At 42.0% G+C, this 20,493-nt stretch overlaps 1 protein-coding gene across 3 annotated transcripts in view; it reads left to right on the plus strand.

Annotated features, from left to right (window-relative positions):
• LOC135549808 (receptor-type tyrosine-protein phosphatase U-like) overlaps positions 1–20,493 on the plus strand; it is a 291,896-nt gene that overhangs the window by 178,920 nt on the left and 92,483 nt on the right. For all 3 annotated transcript variants that reach the window (XM_064980123.1, XM_064980124.1, XM_064980125.1), the window contains exon 5: positions 8,282–8,397. In XM_064980123.1, the coding sequence (XP_064836195.1) occupies positions 8,282–8,397 (116 nt within the window). The remainder of the gene's footprint in view (positions 1–8,281; positions 8,398–20,493) is intronic.

Raw genomic sequence — 20,493 nt, forward strand, 5'->3', positions numbered from 1 at the left:
ACTGAATGACGTAAATATTGGAATAGGAGTAGGCTAATGAAGGCAACAAATTGTTGCTTACTAAAACACCCAGTCATCCAATTGTTATAATAGGATTTGAAGCAATAGGCTACCCGTGTGTGGTCAACTATATTTCGCATGGGGAAGGGTCTTGATAAATCAAGTCGATTTTTATTTTCACTGAATCTCCATTAGCCTACAATTAGGGTGTGGAAATGTTAGGATTATTTTGCTCTTCACTTGCAGTCACTTGACCAGTCACGTTGCACAGAGCCATATTTTCCTAACGGAAACACTGAGGTTTTTCTTGGAATAGAATCACCATAATATTAATCAAATGAATTAAGCTACATTTCTTCAAATCAATCCCATATACTATGTTCTTACAATAGAAGGTTTTCAATTATCTAGTACAGCCCATATTAAAAACAGTCAAATGGTTTTCAAATATGCCCTCTGGTGGTCAAACTGGCATTAATGGCAACAATGGCTGACATTTAAATAATGTGCCATAGAATTCTGCGGCAGCCCACAAGCTGTACTGCAGTACGACGCAACTTTTAAAGGAAGAACCACTGTAGGATGAAATTTGATGTGTGACAGAGTGTATAGGAGGGGTGCTGAGGCCATGTCAGTTTCCACTGACAACGACTGACCCCTGTAGACTTTAGGGAACATCAAGCCAGCCAGATCCGTAATGAACGCTAGCGGTTGGTCTCGAGCCAAGATGGCCCCTGTCTTGGCTCTCTGTAAAGGGATAATCTTCAATAAAAAGCAGAAACTGCAGGCCGGGGGGAAATGTTAATGTATGATAATGGAGGGCGTTTATGAGCTGAGGAAATTCAGACAGCTTTTACCGCCTGTAAAAAAATAATTAAAAAAACAACTTAAAAAAACAAACAAAAAAAGAGCTAGTTTTTTTTCTCTCTTTCTCTCTCTCTCTCTCTATGACCCTCTTCAAAACAACCAGAGATAAGCTCAACTCATCTTAAACTTTTAACACTTAGCCTCTGTCACCTGAAAGCCCGCATTTCCATGTGATTTTCGACCCCTTGCTGATTTGGAGTGGTTGCCAGGGCCCTCTGTGTGTGAATAATGTGTGTGTATGATGGGTATGTCTCTTAGCCCTGATGCAGATGGCACCTCCCTGGCCCCCGTCCGTCCCTATTAAATAATCAACAATCTCATTAGCAGATGCTGCGGCTGCCTGGCCCTCCACGGAACCTCTTAAACACACACACACTCCAAGCTGGCACAATGCCCCCTAAGGCAGCGGAAATAACTTGTTTGGCCCACAGGAAATACAAATCGAGTCTCTCTTATATTCACATTACAACACGCTTGACATTTCTGTTATTTTCTCCAGAGTCACCCTCATTATTCCAAACACGTGTTACGGTCAAATGCAATCGCTGTCAAATTGAAGTTTTCCTTTGGATATAAGAATGTGACTTACCTGCATAATAAGCTACTAAACAGATAGGGGCCATTATGTGGTGTGAAACCTTACTTACCATTCTTACTCCTTGGTGTGTTTTAAAGGTTTAACATATGCCCATGAAACTATATTGATTCTCCATTAAACATTAGTGCCAAGGCTGGGATTGTGTGTGTGTTTGCTGAAAGACTACCAACTACGTGCAGAAATCAATTTAGCTGCAGCTCGTCCCTCCCTGCGCCTATTGGAGCCAAAGAGAAAAAAAAAGCGTCTCCGTTTCCATGGAGACTCATGATAGGAGTGTCATGTGTACGGAGGAGTGTCTCTCTCTTCCTCTCCTCCTCTTTTCCCATCTTCTCTCTCGCTCTCTCTTTTTCTTGTTCAGGAAATGACCATCATGATACAGTCTGTTATTTTAAAGTCATTCCCCGCTGAAATAGTACCACTTTTTGATTCTGTGCTACTAGTGTTTCAGCCTGACAGCCTTTTCCTCTTGACTTCCTACTGTACTTACAAGCTCACCAGAGAATACCGTTGTTGCCCGTAGTATAGACCTAGCATCAACTCAAGGTAAATCACTGGAAACATTTTGAAAGATATTATGGGTGTATTTCAATGATTTCGTAAATGTAATGCATTAGCCAGACAGAATAGTATAAAAAGATTTAAAATGCTTTTCATTAAGTTGAATCTAACATCTCAAGTCGGCATTAACCCAAGTACCTTAACCGTTCCCTTACATTCCAAAACGCCACAACACGGATGATGTTCTGGGTAAATTTGACCCATTACAGTAAGTACAGCAAAATCATAAATACGTTATTTTAACCTTCCACAATGTATTTCTAGTAGCTGAGGATGTCCTATTTAATATGCTCGTTTTAGACCCAACTGATTAAAATGTAAAGTCAAATGTTTGACACAGGAGTCATAAATCAATCAAATTATCACATTTTATGAAATTTTTAGCTCATTTATAGCCAACCTCCAGATCCCTGTCCCTCGGCCTCTGAACATCACAGGGAAAACATACTTACATCCCTTGTGATAGTCATAGTTAGACCTTTACTGCACAGAAGACCATTGTCTCTAGAACAAAGGTCAAGGTCAAATTGCAGGTCAAGTACATGGTCAAGTACAGAGTATTTTTAAATGTAATTTTCAAGGTTATTACCCCTACCTTGAGGACTAGATGAAGGGTCATGGTGAAAAAAATACGTTCAATAGTATTTTTGTGATGAATAACTTGTCCCACAACATAAGGGAAGGGTTAAGGCTGAAGCAGTGGAGACTGCAGGTATGTAATAGCCAGCTTTTATAGAAGTGTGACAATTAGGACCACTATAGTCATTGTATAGTTGAGGCAGAACCCACTGAGATCATTGTAGCCTTTCAAAGAAGTTTGATAGGGCCTCATACAGGTTAGTTACAGTGCACTCTAAAAAGTCATGGTTCCTCAAATAACCTTTTGGGGTTCATTTTTTTTACCTCCCTCCCTCAATTATAAACAAATATTTTTATAATAATAACAATATTAACAATATTGATTTAAATAATTCATTGCACCACAAATGTCAATTCATATTTACAAAACAATTTACCAAACAAAACACATTACAAAATTGCAAGATTTCTGCAAACATGTCAGACCATAATAAATTATACATTTACTTTGTATTGTGCTTTTCATTACATTCTTTTTTTAAAAATAAAATAATGATGTACAATAAAAACAACATACATTAAAATGAATCATAGGTAAACTAACAATATTGTAGACTTGATGCTAAATACAGATTGTTCTGCTTTAGTGTGTGTGTGTGTGTGTGTGTGTGTCCAACAACCAGTTAGCCAACAACCACTTAGTTAGGTTAGGAAGTTTGCTATCTTTATGACCACCCCAACTTCTCTTATCCTCAGAACACAGCAACTTCAGAACATAAGTGTTTTTCTGACATTTTTGGGAAATTTAACTGGGAAAAAAATCCAGCCCTAGTAGAGCCCCAAGTCCCATGAGGACGTCCTCTAGGCCGTGGATGTTCTCCCCATCAAAGGCCAGCGTTATTTCATGGTGAAATGGATTTCCGCTGATGTGCAATAAAGGAGTGGGGAGAGGTGAAAAGTAAGAAAAGATGAATACATGTACAACTGTAGCTTTATACATTAGAGAAAGTGAAGGAATAAGAGCAAATACCTATTCTATAATGTCCATCAGGGACTGTGGAAATAGCAGGATGATGTCCTCACCCCTGCCTCGTCTCTTTACCTCTGTTAGTCCTTGAATGATCTTTTTGTCTATATCCATTCCGACTTCATTAATTTCCGAGGAGATTTTTATGCTAATACATTTCAGTTGTATTGACTGCTTTCTAGGTTAAATGTACACTTCAAATGCAGCTCTCCTACAACATATCCATACCTTCTTCTTGTATCCCAATTGCATTGTGTCTATGTTCTGTCCTATAAACATTTCAAAGGAAGAGAAAATGTGTCAAAGAATAGTCTTACACGCATTTAAAATATATATATATATTAAATAGATATTGAAAGATAAATGCCATCGACATACAATTGAATGCAAAATAGAAGAACATATTGGAGAAAGCACTAGCCAATACAGTACTACTATACAGTAAAAGTACAGCCATACAGGCCTAATATCACATTTCAAGCTGTCTTTGTACACACATTGTTCAATATTTTATCAGGCTGACTTGAAAGATTATACGCAACATTTTGCTGCGTGGCAATACTGTGCTTGGATTCTGAAGGGCATAATAGTATACATAATAGTATTGCATGCTGTAGCAGGCTCTATAAAGAGGAAGCACCCAATTGATGATTCAGATTGTCATAACATCTCTTCTGGATAGGTCTCCGTCCTTAGTTAAAGTAAACTCACCCCATTTCGTACAAATGTGCGCAACCGCAACATTCAAACGAGGCTACAAAGAAAACTAATGGGATTGTAGCGACTGTGTTGATGTCAAAATCGGGGGTGTGAACTAGGTTTCTATTCAAGCGTTAATGGAGATGGTAATGGCTCTATAGTATTGGAGAAAAGTTGAAAAAACGGACCCTCCGTTACATCTTGACGTGTCATGTCGTAACGTACAGCATGCAAAAAGCAACTATTTCTGTCTTACAATCTCTCTCCACCTGGTGTAGCACTTCTATCATCCTTTAAAAACAAGAAATGGACAGTGATGGGGGTAAGGGGGAAACCTAGTCATTTTTTGCGTCATCACTGCATGCGATCATCATTCTCAAAGCCGCTGTTAACTTCTAAGATCACTTTAGCACTGCCCTAAAAACCCGATTCAAATTCGACACAAACCCTCAAATAGGTATGTAATGACACATTATATGTATCTTTATAGTGTTTTATTTACATTTTAGAGGCGATAAGATGATAAGTTGGACAGATCGAGTGAAAAAAAGCCGTTTTCCCACACATCTCCTCTCTCCTCACTATCACACATTAGTTTCGCTTCCCCACCCGCCATTTTTAAAAAGACCCGACGGTGCTCATTGCCTGCTTGAATTATGCAGAAACGGGTAGCGTTTAGGTCATGTAATTGATTTTGTTGGAAAGGGGAGAAATTGTGCTTTCCAATGGTATTGACATTACAGTTGATCTGGAAGTATTACGTTATTGGGGCGCTAAAATAAGGGCAATTGTACGGACCAAGGCGATTTACGAGTTTACGTTAATTGGTTAGTTGGTTAGTTAGTTAGCTAGCTAACATCAACGAAGCTAACGTTAGCTAGTTCATTCTCACACAAGTGAGAACTGCTCTAGAATGGAAACTAACGTTAATGAGTGTAAAGTCATGTTGGCTTTATGGAAACGATATACAATATATGGAGCAGAATATAGTTCAGAAAATAATACAAACCTAGTTCTGCGTAGATAGGACCTAGTTCTGCGTACTGTACTGCAGCTCATACAAAGCCAACGGTCAAACCCGGCTTTCTAATATTTGCGTTAATTCTTCTGAACTAAAGCTATAGTAACATAATGGAAGCTATTCACAGAAGACCATAATTGTCTTCGTTATTCATTAGCACTTTATATTATTATATAAATGATTTTGATACATATTCAGAGCCGAACATCAACCCATCTTACCTTTTTAACTGTTGTCGCATTCAAACTTGGCACGAGCTTTTTCAGTTGCAATTGCGAAGTTCCCCGAAGAACTCCAGCAACAATGGGGGTTCCATCGATGAACTCCAATGCTAAAGTTTTTTGAAGAACCTTTGGGGCTGTTTTTCATTGCAGAGAACCCTAAGGTTCTTAGAGGATCTTTGAGGAATTTAGAAGAACTCCAGTTTGACAAGTGTGTTGCAAGAAAAATGAACCCTTTACATTTACCTGGATTTCTGCATAAATTGGTCATCAAATGTGATCTGATTTTCATCTAAGTCACAACAATAGACAAACATAGTGTGCTTAATCTAATAACACACACATTATTGTATTTGTCTTGTCTATATTGAATACATAGTTTAAAAGTATTTTGACTTTTCCAAAAGCTAATAGGAGTCAGGAGTCAGCTAACCTGGAGTCCAATCAATGAGACAATATTGGAGATGTTGGTTAGAGCTGCCTTGCCCTGTAATTTGTTTTTGAGTTTGCTATTCATAAGGAGCATTGCCTGATGTGAACCATGCCTTGAACAAAAGAGATCTCAGAACACCTAGAATTATGAATTGTTGACTTGCATAAAGCTGGAAAGGGTTACAAAAGTATCTCTAAAAGTATCTCTAATAGGCTAATAGGAGTCAGGAGTCAGCTACCCTGGAGTCCAATCAATGAGACAAGATTGGAGATGTTGGTTAGAGCTGCCTTGCCCTGTAATTTGTTTTTGAGTTTGCTATTCATAAGGAGCATTGCCTGATGTGAACCATGCCTTGAACAAAAGAGATCTCAGAACACCTAGAATTATGAATTGTTGACTTGCATAAAGCTGGAAAGGGTTACAAAAGTATCTCTAAAAGCCTTGATGTTCATCAGTCCATGATAAGACAAATTGTCTATATATGGAGAAAGTTCAGCACTGTTGCTACTCACCCAAGGAGTGGCTGTCCTGCAAAGATGACTGCAAGAGCACAGTGCAGAATGCTCAGTGAGGTTAGGAAGAATCCTAGAGTGTCAGCTAAAGACTTACAGAAATCTCTGGAACATGCTAACATCTCTGTTGACTAGTCTTCGATACGCAAAACACTCAGCAGGAATGGTGTTCATGGGAGGACACCACGGAAGAAGACACTGCTGTCCAAAAAAACATTGCTGCACGTCTGAAGTTTGCAAATGTGCACCTGGATGTTCCACAGCGCTACTTCCAAAATATTCTGTGGACAGATGAATCTACAGTTGAATTGTTTGGTAGGAACACACAACACTGTGTGGAGAAAAAAAGGCACAGCACACCAACATCAAAACCTCATCCCAACTGTGAAGTATGGTGGAGGGAGCATCATGGTTTGGGGCTGCTTTGCTGCCTCAGAGCCTGGACAGCTTTCTATCATCGACGGAAAAATGAATGCCCATGTTTATCAAGACATTTTGTAGGAGAATGTTAGGCTATCTGTCCGCCAAATGAAGCTCAACAGAAGTTGGGTGATGCAACAGGACAATGACCCAAAACACAGAAGTAAATTAAGAATGACTTCAACAGAAGAAAATACACCTTCTGGAGTGGCCCAGTCAGAGTCCTGACCTCCACCCGATTGAGATGCTGTGGCATGACCTCGAGAGCAGTTCACACCAGGCATCCCAAGAATATTTCTGAACAGAAATGGTTTTGTAAAGAGGGATGGTCCAAATTTCCTCCTGACCATTGTGCAGGTCTGGTTCGCAACTACAGAAAAGGTTTGGTTGAGGTTATTGCTACCAAAGGAGGGTCAACCAGTTATTAAATCCAAAGGTTCACATACTTTTCCCACCTGCACAGTGAATGTTTAATGAATGTCCGTCAATAAAGACATGAAAACGTAGACTTGTTTGTGTGCTACTAGTTTAATCAGACTGTGTTTGTCTATTGTTGTGACCTAGATGAAAGTCAGATCAAATTGTATGACCAATTTATGCAGAAATGCAGGTATTTTCAAAGGGTTCACATACTTTTTCTTGCCACTGTAAATCCATCAAGTCAAATCCCTGTGATTTCAGATACTGTCAAGTTTTTTACTTGACTAGTGTGTTCTAACCACTTCTTCTATTTCTATGCAACACAAAGCACACAATACAAGGTGTTATTACAGCTAGCTAGCTCTTTGGTACAGTGAGGCAGTAGAAGAGCTAGGCTATTGAGACAACAGGAATACCACCACAGTCTCTACATTGAGTTTTTCTCTGAATTTCTTTTGTATGATGTTTTTCAGTGTACATTTTCCTTCAGTCTTTACGAGGGGAGAAATGTTGCCTAAGAGTGTAACTGAACTGTTAGGAGGGGATAGAACACAGAATAACGCTAAAGTGATGTTCATCTGTCGAAAAAAAAATGATAGCTGTTCTTATAAGTGTACTGTACGTGTACTTCCATAAGAGCAATGCCTACAGTTGTACTGCAGTCACTGATGTCTGTGCACAGAGAGGGAAATTCTTCTGACATACTGCAGAACTCTGAGAGGGGAAACTAAGTTTGCTCGAGCAGCCAGTGTCTTTGTGAAGTCAGAGCCCACAGGCAAGGCTTGGAGAGCTGTGCTGCACTGATGCCCTCATCCTCTGTGTGTGTTGACTGTGTTCCTAATGTGTGTATTAATATGATAGTAATGAACTGTCAGTGCATCAGTATCACAGAGGATCTCTCTCACTCTCTTTATTTCTCTTTACAGACAAGGTTCCCCACTTCTCTCGGCTGGGGGATGTGGAGGTCAATGCAGGGCAGAATGCCACCTTCCAGTGTGTCGCCACGGGCAAAACTACAGAGACAGAACCCTTCCTACTGGAGGTAATGTATGTGTCTGCGTATGTGCGCAAAGGCTTGAGGGCGTGGCCACCGGAAAGACCACATAAACAGATGCATTCCTGCTGGAGGAGAGAGTACAGACTGATTGCCCTGGTCTAATGCTATTCTTCTGGCTTTGTTGACGAAGCAGAGCTGGGGAGCTTTGTGCATCGTGGGAATAGTTTTTTGGCAGTACACATGCTGCTGTTCTACTGCGCGTATAATGATGTCAGAGGGAAAAAAAACAGTGTTCGTTGTTTGAAATGACTTCTTTGTTGTTGTAATATCACAAACGGACGTGGCTGTTTCACCATTAAGGATTCCAGCTTAATAAGAGCTCTGTTCTTTCTACGAGGTCTGATATATACGAGTACTTCAGTGGATTAAAGATAGACCCATTATAATGACGTCATCAAACACAGAGGGCCGAGTCCCTGCATGTAGACTACCTGTAACTAATTAATGGCATCAGCGGGTTGTGTGGCTTTTTGATTTGCAAGCTGATAGTTTGTCATATTCCTCCATAAAGTAATCACTCAAAAATGTCTGCTGCATGAATTCAAGCTAATATTAGTTTTTTGAAAAGCTCCACTTTCTCTCTGTATCCTTGAAGCTTGTACTTGTACTAAGTGCTATTGAAATGTTAGACGAGGAAAGAAGGACGCAAGAAGACGCTATGCTAATTAGATCCCTGTGTTCATAGTGTTCCGTCCCCTGTGATTTCCTCCTTCTTCTTTCCATCTCCCCTCCTCCTCTTCCTTTCTTCTGTATTGAAGTATTTTGTATCCAAAACCTAACTTTTTTTTTATCCTCGTTGTAGTTTTCTGACACAGATACAGAGAGACACAAACACAGTCTTGCACTCAACAAGGCCCACACGCAGAACGGTTGTTTCGTTGAGGCAATATTCACTTTTGCATATAAAAATAGAAGCACCACTCCCGCACATGCTGCCACTGTTTTGATGACCAAATGTGATATTTTGAGAACGAAGAGCGCGCAGCCAGCTCCCGAGTGCATCGGTGACACAAGCACAGGGAAAACGCAACAATCACACAAGCGACAAGTGAGACAAATGATCTAATTGGGGATAGTTAGCTAGCATAATGTCACAAGCATGATGAGCTCGCCAGTAACCTTAGTAAGACTTGATTATCAGGCAAGCTAGCAAGCTAGCTACTGGTATGCTAGGTTGCCGGTAGCTTGTGTCCAATAGCTAGCATCTAATGGCATTGTTCAAAATTGGGCACAGAGCCATGTAACTGGTGTATCCCTCTGTCCTTTGACTGTTGATGGGTGTGACTGTCTGGTTGAGGTCTCAGGCAACCAATGACTGTCATGATTATTCATTGTAATTTACTCTTTAGCGCAATCTGTTCAGTACCTGATAGAGCAGACCCAGAAGACCTGTGCATTCATTTCAATGCCCCAGGACAGTCCATTTACATTGTGCTGTGAAAATCATGTGATGAAATCCTGCAAGATCAGTGCTGTAGTCGCCCCAAATAGCAAGCAATGTAATAGCTGGCAATGGAATCCAAGCCTGGGCAGCCAGCCGAATGCCTGGAGCTGCTGATGGCAGAGCAGTAGTTAACTGCAGCTTGTTTTGAACAATATAATTTTGAAACAGTAAAAGTTAGACAAATTAACCACACTTGTATGGACATTTTCAATTATACCATCTATATACACTACCGTTCAAAAGTTTGGGGTCACTTAGAAATGTCTTTGTTTTTGAAAGAAAAGCACATTTTTTGTTCATTTAAAATAGCATCAAATTAATCAGAAATACCGTGTCGACATTGTTAATGTTGTAAGTGACTATTGTAGCTGGAAAAGGCTTGTGTTAGCTAATCCAAGTTTATCATTTTAAAAGGCCAATTGATCATTAGAAAACCATTTTGTAATTATGTTAGCACAGCTGAAAACTATTGTGCTGATTAAAGAATCAATAAAACTAGCCTTCTATAGACTAGTTGAGTATCTGGAGCATCAGCATTTGTTGGTTCGATTACAGGCTCAAAATGGCCAGAAACAAAGACCTTTCTTCTGAAACTTGTTAGTCTATTCTTGAGAAATGAAGGCTATTCCATGTGAGAAATTTCCAAGAAACTGAAGATCTCATGCAACACTGTGTACTACTCCCTTCACAGAACAGCGCAAACTGGCCCTAACCAGAATAGAAAGAGGAGTGGGAGGCTCCGGATCCCAACTGAGCAAGAGGACAAGTACATTAGAGTGTCTAGTTTGAGAAACAGACGCCTCACAAGTCCACAACTGGCAGCTTCATTAAATAGTACCCGCGAAACACCAGTCTCAACGTAAACAGTGACGTGACTCTGGGATGCTGGCCGTCTAGGCAGAGTTGCAAAGAAAAAAACATATCTCAGACTGGCCAATAAAAAGATTAAGATTAAGATTGGCAAAAGAACACAGACACGAGACTCTGCCTAGAAGGCAAGCATCCCGGAGTCGCCTCTTCACTGTTGACGTTGAGATTGGGGTTTTGCAGTTACTAATTAATGAATTTTCCCTTGATGTCACACAAAGAGGCACTGAGTTTGAAGGTAGGCCTTGAAATACATCCACAGGTACACCTCCAATTGACTCAAATTATGTCAATTAGCCTAACAGAAGCTTCCAAAGCCATGACATAATTTTATGGAATTTTCCAAACTGTTTAAAGGCACAGTCAACTTACTGTACTTCTGACCCACTGGAATTGTGATACAGTGAATTATTAGTTAAATAATCTGTCTGTAAACAGTTGTTGGAAGAATTATGTTTGTCATGCACAAAGTAGATGTCCTGACCGACTTCCCAAAACTATAGTTTGTTAACAAGACATTTGTGGAGTGGTTGAAAAACGAGTGTATGTGTATGTAAACGTCCGACTTCAACTGTATACACCAAAAACATTATGAACACCTAGGGCTGTTGCAGTGACTGTATTACTGCCACACTGGCGGTCACGAGGCATGACCGCAGTCAAATTCCACTTTACCGCTTAGTCACGGTAATTAGGCTTCTCCAAAACTGCAGTCTGATGCTACTGATGGTCATTTGTAGTCTACCAAACTTGCTAACTGCCTGGTACTCAGCATTATATTGTCCCTTCAATCACTCTGACATCAATTCAAATGTGTTAAAAAAATCAAGTCAAACACTTCATGAGAGCCCATGAGCTTGTGATGTGCAGCATATCCCGAGGCTGCATTTATTGTAGCTGGGCCAGTCGTCTATTTATTGTAGAGGACTGGCCACCCCTCATAGCCTTGTTCCTCTCTAGGTTTCTTCCTAGGTTTTGGCCTTTCTAGGGAGTTTTTCCTAGACAACGTGCTTCAACACCTGCATTGCTTGCTGTTTGTGGTTTTAGGCTGGGTTTCTGTACAGCACTTTGAGATATCAGCTGATGTACGAAGGGCTATATAAATACATTTGATTTGATTTGATATAACAAAGCAAATCTGAGGGAAACGCTGCCAAAGTTCTATCAACACATTGCCTGTAGTAGTCGTACTTCAAAATCTCTTGACCATTGTTACTCTCCCTTCCGGACGGGCTACAAGGCCCTCCCCTGCCCTCCCTTTGGCAAATCAGGTCACGCTCCACCATTCCTATAGGCAGAAATCAAATCAAATCAAATTTTATTTGTCACATACACATGGTTAGCAGATGTTAATGCGAGTGTAGCGAAATGCTTGTGCTTCTAGTTCCGACAATGCAGTAATAACCAACAAGTAATCTAACTAACAATTCCTAATCTACTGTCTTATACACAGTGTAAGGGGATAAAGAATATGTACATAAGGATATATGAGTGAGTGATGGTACAGAGCAGCATAGGCAAGATACAGTAGATGGTATCGAGTACAGTATATACATGTGAGATGAGTATGTAAACAAAGTGGCATAGTTAAAGTGGCTAGTGATACATGTATTACATAAGGATGCAGTCGATGATATAGAGTACAGTATATAGGTATGCATATGAGATGAATAATGTAGGGTAAGTAACATTATATAAGGTAGCATTGTTTAAAGTGGCTAGTGATATATTTACATCATTTCCCATCAATTCCCATTATTAAAGTGGCTGGAGTTGAGTCAGTGTCAGTGTGTAGGCAGCAGCCACTCAATGTTATTGGTGGCTGTTTAACAGTCTGATGGCCTTGAGATAGAAGGTGTTTTTCAGTCTCTCGGTCCCAGCTTTGATGCACCTGTACTGACCTCGCCTTCTGGATGATAGCGGGGTGAACAGGCAGTGGCTCGGGTGGTAGATGTCCTTGATGATCTTTATGGCCTTCCTGTAACATCGGGTGGTGTAGGTGTCCTGGAGGGCAGGTAGTTTGCCCCCGATGATGCGTTGTGCAGACCTCACTACCCTCTGGAGAGCCTTACGGTTGAGGGCGGAGCAGTTGCCGTACCAGGCGGTGATACAGCCCGCCAGGATGCTCTCGATTGTGCCTCTGTAGAAGTTTGTGAGTGCTTTTGGTGACAAGCCGAATTTCTTCAGCCTCCTGAGGTTGAAGAGGCGCTGCTGCGCCTTCTTCACGATGCTGTCTGTGTGAGTGGACCAATTCAGTTTGTCTGTGATGTGTATGCCGAGGAACTTAAAACTTGCTACTCTCTCCACTACTGTTCCATCGATGTGGATAGGGGGATGTTCCCTCTGCTGTTTCCTGAAGTCCACAATCATCTCCTTAGTTTTGTTGACGTTGAGTGTGAGGTTATTTTCCTGACACCACACTCCGAGGGCCCTCACCTCCTCCCTGTAGGCCGTCTCGTCGTTGTTGGTAATCAAGCCTACCACTGTTGTGTCGTCCGCAAACTTGATGATTGAGTTGGAGGCGTGCGTGGCCACGCAGTCGTGGGTGAACAGGGAGTACAGGAGAGGGCTCAGAACGCACCCTTGTGGGGCCCCAGTGTTGAGGATCAGCGGGGAGGAGATGTTGTTACCTACCCTCACCACCTGGGGGCGGCCCGTCAGGAAGTCCAGTACCCAGTTGCACAGGGCGGGTCGAGACCCAGGGTCTCGAGCTTGATGACGAGCTTGGAGGGTACTATGGTGTTGAATGCCGAGCTGTAGTCGATGAACAGCATTCTCACATAGGTATTCCTCTTGTCCAGATGGGTTAGGGCAGTGTGCAGTGTGGTTGAGATTGCATCGTCTGTGGACCTATTTGAGCGGTAAGCAAATTGGAGTGGGTCTAGGTAGTCAGGTAGGGTGGAGGTGATATGGTCCTTGACTAGTCTCTCAAAGCACTTCATGATGACGGAAGTGAGTGCTATGGGGCGGTAGCCGTTTAGCTCAGTTACCTTAGCTTTCTTGGGAACAGGAACGATGGTGGCCCTCTTGAAGCATGTGGGAACAGCAGACTGGTATAGGGATTGATTGAATATGTCCGTAAACACACCAGCCAGCTGGTCTGCGCATGCTCTGAGGGCGCGGCTGGGGATGCCGTCTGGGCCTGCAGCCTTGCGAGGGTTAACACGTTTAAATGTTTTACTCACCTCGGCTGCAGTGAAGGAGAGACCGCATTTTTCCGTTGCAGGCAGTGTCAGTGGCACTGTATTGTCCTCAAGCGGGCAAAAAAGTTATTTAGTCTGCCTGGGAGCAAGACATCCTGGTCCGTGACTGGGCTGGATTTCTTCCTGTAGTCCGTGCTTGACTGTAGACCCTGCCACATGCCTCTTGTGTCTGAGCCGTTGAATTGGGATTCTACTTTGTCTCTGTACTGACGCTTAGCTTGTTTGATAGCCTTACGGAGTGAATAGCTGCATTGATTGTATTCAGTCATGTTACCAGACACCTTGCCCTGATTGAAAGCAGTGGTTCGTGCTTTCAGTTTCACACGAATGCTGCCATCAATCCAAGGTTTCTGGTTAGTGAATGTTTTAATCGTTGCTATGGGAACGACATCTTCAACGCACGTTCTAATGAACTCGCACACCGAATCAGCGTATTCGTCAATGTTGTTATTAGACGCAATACGAAACATGTCCCAGTCCACGTGATGGAAGCAGTCTTGGAGTGTGGAGTCAGCTTGGTCGGACCAGCGTTGGACAGACCTCAGCGTGGGAGCTTCTTTTTTTAGCTTTTGTCTGTAGGCAGGTATCAGCAAAATGGAGTTGTGGTCAGCTTTTCCGAAAGGGGGGCGGGGCAGGGCCTTATATGCGTTGCGGAAGTTAGAGTAACAGTGATCCAAGGTTTTTCCGCCCCTGGTTGCGCAATCGATATGCTGATAAAATTTAGGGAGTCTTGTTTTCAGATTAGCCTTGTTAAAATCCCCAACAACGATGAATGCAGCCTCCGGATAAATGTTTTCCAGTTTGCAAAGAGTTAAATAAAGTTCGTTCAGAGCCATCGATGTGTCTGCTTGGGGGGGGGATATATACGGCTGTGATTATAATCGAAGAGAATTCTCTTGGTAGGTAATGCGGTCTATATTTGATTGTGAGGAATTCTAAATCAGGTGAACAGAAGGATTTGAGTTCCTGTATGTTTCTTTCATCGCACCATGCCTCGTTAGCCATAAGGCATACACCCCCACCCCTCTTCTTACCAGAAAGGTGTTTGTTTCTGTCGGCGCGATGCGTGGAGAAACACGTTGGCTGCACCGCATCGGGTAGCGTCTCTCCAGTGAGCCATGTTGTGAAGCACAGAACATTACAGTCTCTGATGTCCCTCTGGAATGCTACCCTTGCTCGGATTTCATCAACCTTGTTGTCAAGAGACTGGACATTGGCAAGAAGAATGCTAGGAAGTGGGGCACGATGTGCCCGTCTCCGTAGTCTAACCAGAAGACCGCTACGTTTCCCTCTTTTTCGGAGTCGTTTTTTGGGGTCGCTGCATGCGATCCATTCCGTTGTCCTGTTTGTAAGGCAGAACACAGGATCCGCGTCGCGAAAAACATATTCTTGGTCGTACTGATGGTGAGTTGACGCTGATCTTATATACAGTAGTTCTTCTCGGCTGTATGTAATGAAACCTAAGATGACCTGAGGTACTAATGTAAGAAATAACACATAAAAAAACAAAAAACTGCATAGTTTCCTAGGAACGCGAAGCGAGGCGGCCATCTCTGCCGGCGCCGGAAAACAACTGATTCATCAACTGAAACAACTGAAACTCAAACAGAAAGTGCCCATAGACGTTATTTAGCTCTTCTGGTAGGCTCGTGTCACTGGGTAGCTCTCAGCTGTGCTTCCCTTTGTAGTCATTAATTGTTTGCAAGCCCTGCCACATCCAACTAGCGTCGGAGTCGGTGTAGGACGATTCAATCTTAGTCCTGTATTGATGCTTTGCCTGTTTGATGGTTCATCGGAGGGCATAGCAGGATTTCTTATAAGCTTCCGGGTTAGAGTCCCTCTCCTTGAAAGCGGCAGCTCTACCCTTTAGCTCAGTGAGAATGTTGCCTGTAACCCATGGCTTCTGGTTGGGGTATGTATGTACAGTCACTGCGGGGACGACTTCCTCTATGCACTTATTGATGAAGCCAGTGACTAATGTGGTGTACTCCTCAATGCCATCGGCAGAATCTCGGAACATATTCCAGTCTGTGCTAGCAAAAAAGTCCTGTAGTTTAGCATTTGCTTCATCTGACCACTTTTTTATAGACCGAGTCACTGGTGCTTCCTGCTTTAATTGTTGCTTCTAAGCAGGAATCAGGAGTGATTAGTTTTGTGTTGTTAGATTTTACTGCACTGTTGGAACTAGGAAATAGCATTCACCTGCAGTAACATCTGCTAGTATGTGTATATAAAATTTGATTTATAGCCCAACAAATAATATAAATTAAGCATATAGGTGTCACACCCTGACCATAGTTTGCTTTGTATGTTTATATGTTTTGTTTGGTCAGGGTGTGATCTGAGTGGGCATTCTATGTTGTGTGTCTAGTTTGTTTGTTTCTGTGTTTGGCCTGATATGGTTCTCAATCAGCGGCAGGTGTTAGTCATTGTCTCTGATTGGGAACCATCTTTAGGTAGCCTGTTTGGTGTTGGGTTATGTGGGTGATTGTCCTTTTGTCTGTCGTGTGTTAGTTTGCACCAGTATTCGGCTGTTTCGGTTTTCATTACGTTTATTGTTTTTTGTATTGATTCGTGTTTCTTCAGTTTTATTAAACATGGATCGCAATAGACACGGCGCATTTTGGTCCGACTCTCTTTCACCTACAGAAAACCGTGACAATAGGAGTACCTATTTCTTTGATAACCTCTCAACACAGAATAGCCGCATGTCCGCAAATCATTTGGAGGAAATATCCTTTCTATTTTATTCAGCTGTGTTCAATTGTATTCTTATAAAATAATATCACAGAATTCTAATAAAATCTTGTGTGCTAGATGAACTTGTGTAGCCCACAGCCAAATGGCATAGCAGGTCAGGACCTAACATAAGGACCACTCAGATGATGCTCTTCTGTTCTTCTGAAATAGACTACATTTTCTTCATATCATGTCTCTTTAGACCTGTCTAAAATAAATAATTGATTTATTATGATGGTGTAGGCTATATTAAATGGATTTATTAGACATTTTAAATTGTAGATGTTCCAAAAGGCTGTGTCAGTGGCTTGTAGGCTGTGTGGAAACCAGGAGATGGTAAACGTGTTTATGTTAATTAATTGACTCTACAAGGTGTCAAAAGCGTTTAACAGTGATGCTGGCCCATGTTGACTCCAATGCTTCCCACAGTTGTCAAGTTGGCTGGATGCCCTTTGGTTGGTGGATCTTTCTTGATACACATGGGAAACTGTTGAGCGTGAAAAACCCAGCCGAGTTGCAGTTCTTCACACATACTGGTGCGCCTGACACCTACTACCATACCCCGTTCAAAGGCACTTACATTTTTTGTCTTCCCCATTCTCCCTCTGAATAGCACACATACACAATCCATGTCTTAATTGTCTCAAGGCTTGAAAATCTTTCTTTAACCTGCCTCCTCTTCATCAACACTGATTGAAGTGGATTTAACAAGTGAAATCAATAGGAGATCATAGCTTTCACCTGCATTCACTTGGTCAGTCTATGTCATGGAAAGAGCAGGTGTCCTTAATGTTTTTTTTATACTCAATGTATATACAGTATATTCGGAAAGTATTCAGATCCTTTGACTTTTTCAAATCATATAAAATCTAATTGTATTGGTCACATACACATGGTTAGCAGATGCGAGTGTAGCGAAATGCTTGTGCTTCTAGTTCTGACCATGCAGTAATATCTAACAAGTAATCTAACAATTTCACAACAACTACCTTATACACACAAGTTTAAAGGAATTAATAAGAATATGAACATATAAATATATGGATGAGCGATGGACGAACGGCATGGGCAGGATGCAGTAGATGGTATAGAGTACAGTATATACATATGAGATGAATAATGTATTGTATGTAAACTTTTTATAAAGTGGCATTGTTTAAAGTGACTAGTGATACATTTATTACATCCAATTTTTTATTATTAAAGTGGCTAGAGATTTGAGTCAGTATGTTGGCAGCAGCCACTCAATGTCAGTGGTGGCTGTTTAACAGTCGGATGGCCTTGAGATAGAAGCTGTTTCAGTCTCTCGGTCCCAGCTTTGATGCACCTGTATTGACCTCGCCTTCTGGATGATAGCGGGGGTGAACAGGCAGTGGCTCGGGTGGTTGTTGTCCTTGATGATCTTTTTGGCCTTCCGGTGACATTGGGTGGTGTAGGTGTCCTGGAGGGCAGGTAGTTTGCCCCCGGTGATGCGTTGTGCAGACCTCACTACCCTCTGGAGAGCCTTGCGGTTGTGGGCAGAGCAGTTGCCATACCAGGCGGTGATACAGCCCGACAGGATGTTCTCGATTGTGCATCTGTAAAAGTTTGTCACCTCCTCCCTGTAGGCCGTCTTGTCGTTGTTGGGAATCAAGCCTACCTCTGTAATGTCGTCTGCATACTTGATGATTGAGTTGGAGGCATGCATGGCCACGAAGTCATGGGTGAACAGGGAGTACAGGAGAGGGCTGAGAACGCACCATTGTGAGGCCCCAGTGTTGAAGCACAGAAGCTCGCCCCAGTCTGAGCTTCTGTGCACTCTGGAGCAGGTTTTCATCAAGGATCTCTCTCTGTACTTTGCTCCATTCATATTTCCCTTGATCCTGACTAGCCTCCCAGTCACTGCCGCTAAAAAACATCCCCACAGCATGATGCTGCCACCACCATGCTTCACCGTAGGGATGGTGGCAGGTTTCCTCCAGATGTGATGCATTCAGGCCAAAGAGTTCAAGCTTGGTTTCATCAGACCAGAGAATCTTGTTTCTCATGGTCTGAGAGTTCTTTAGGTGCCCTTTGGCAAACTCCAAGCGGGCTGCCTTGTGCCTTTTACTGAGGAGTGACTTCAGTCCGGCCACTCAAACATAAAGGCCTGATTGGTGGAGTGCTGCAGAGATGGTTGGGCTTCTGGAAGGTTCTCCCATCTCCACAGAGGAACTCTGGAGCTCTGTCAGAGTGACCATCAGGTTCTTGGTCACCTCCCTAACCAAGGCCCTTCACCCCCGATTGCTCAGTTTGTCCGGGCGGCCAACTCTAGGAAAAGTGGTTACAAATTTCTTCCATTTAAGAATGACGGAGGCCACTGTGTATTGTAGGTATGTTCTTGCGGAGGCCATTGTCTTCTTGTGTACTTTCAATACTGCAGACATTTTTTGTTACCCTTCCCCAGATCTGTGCCTCGACGCAACCCTGTCTCGGAGCTCTATGGACAATTATTTTGACCTCATGGCTTGGTTTTTGCTCTGACATGCACTGTCAACTGTGGGACATTATAGACAGGTGTGTGCCTTTCCAAATCATGTCCAATCAATTGAATTTACCACAGGTGGACTCCAATCAAGTTGTAGAAACATCTCAAAGGTAATCAATGGAAACAGGATGGACCTGAGCTCAATTTCAAGTCTCATAGCAAAGTGTTTGAATACTTATGTGAATAAGGTAGTTCTGTTTTTATTTGTAATACATTTGAAAAAATGTTTTAGAACCTGTTTTCGCTTCGTCATTCTAGGGTATTGTGTGTATAATGATGAGGGAATGAATATATTTAATCCATTTTGGAATGTAACATAAGGCTGTAACATAACAAAATATGGAAAAGGGAAGGGGTCTGAATACTTTCTGAATGCCCTGTATATTACAAAAGAACGCCGTAATGGACAGGTCTACACTGGTTGAAATACATCTCTTTCAGAAGGATGCATGGCAGTATTATGACTCATATCACCCATATTGGACTGAACACATGTTGTACACAATACACATACTGTATGTTGAACCATACATCGTCTCCCAGTTTACCCAGTTCAAACAAGATTCCAATGTTTGCAATGACTCTCACCCACTGTACTCATGAAGGTTAGAATGGATTTCCTCAACCCATTGTTGTCTTCTGTTTCTCTATTTGCTGTGTAGGGTGCTGTTTGATCCTTAGCACCATGTGTTTCTCCCTTTTTCTCTCAGCTCTGGAATTGCGTGTGTGTGTGTGTGTGTGTGTGTGTATGTTTCTCTCTGTTACTCTCCTCAACACTAATTGCTACTTTCTCTTTGATCTCCTCTGCTGGTGAGGTGGCTCTCTGGATCTACTGAGTTTTCTCTCTCTCTTAACTTCCCCCCGCTCATGTGTGTGTTTTAAATAAACAAATTGTTGCATAAGAATTCTTATTCAATTAATATTTTTTTTGTCTTGCAGTCTTTTGTCTTTCCGTCAGAGAGTTGTACTTGCTCTATTTCTGATTCTGTTTAGATCTTTAGACGTTGACATTTGTTTGTGTTCAATTGGAGTCCTGAATGAATTAGTTACCACGGAAACTCATAATTATTGTATGATATGGGCCTTAGGGGAAGAGATGGGAAGACATACAGGTTTAATACTGTATGTTTCATTTGTGTAACAAGCTTTAGGATTGTCTGTTTGTTTTGACTGAATGAATGTACATTGAGATGTGATGGGACTGTGGTTTATAGCTGAACAAACACACACACACACACACACACACACACACACACACACACACACACACACACACACACACACACACACACACACACACACACACACACACACACACACAC

Source organism: Oncorhynchus masou, chromosome 12 (genome assembly GCF_036934945.1).
Source record: "Oncorhynchus masou masou isolate Uvic2021 chromosome 12, UVic_Omas_1.1, whole genome shotgun sequence".
NCBI classification, from domain to species: Eukaryota; Metazoa; Chordata; class Actinopteri; order Salmoniformes; family Salmonidae; genus Oncorhynchus; species Oncorhynchus masou.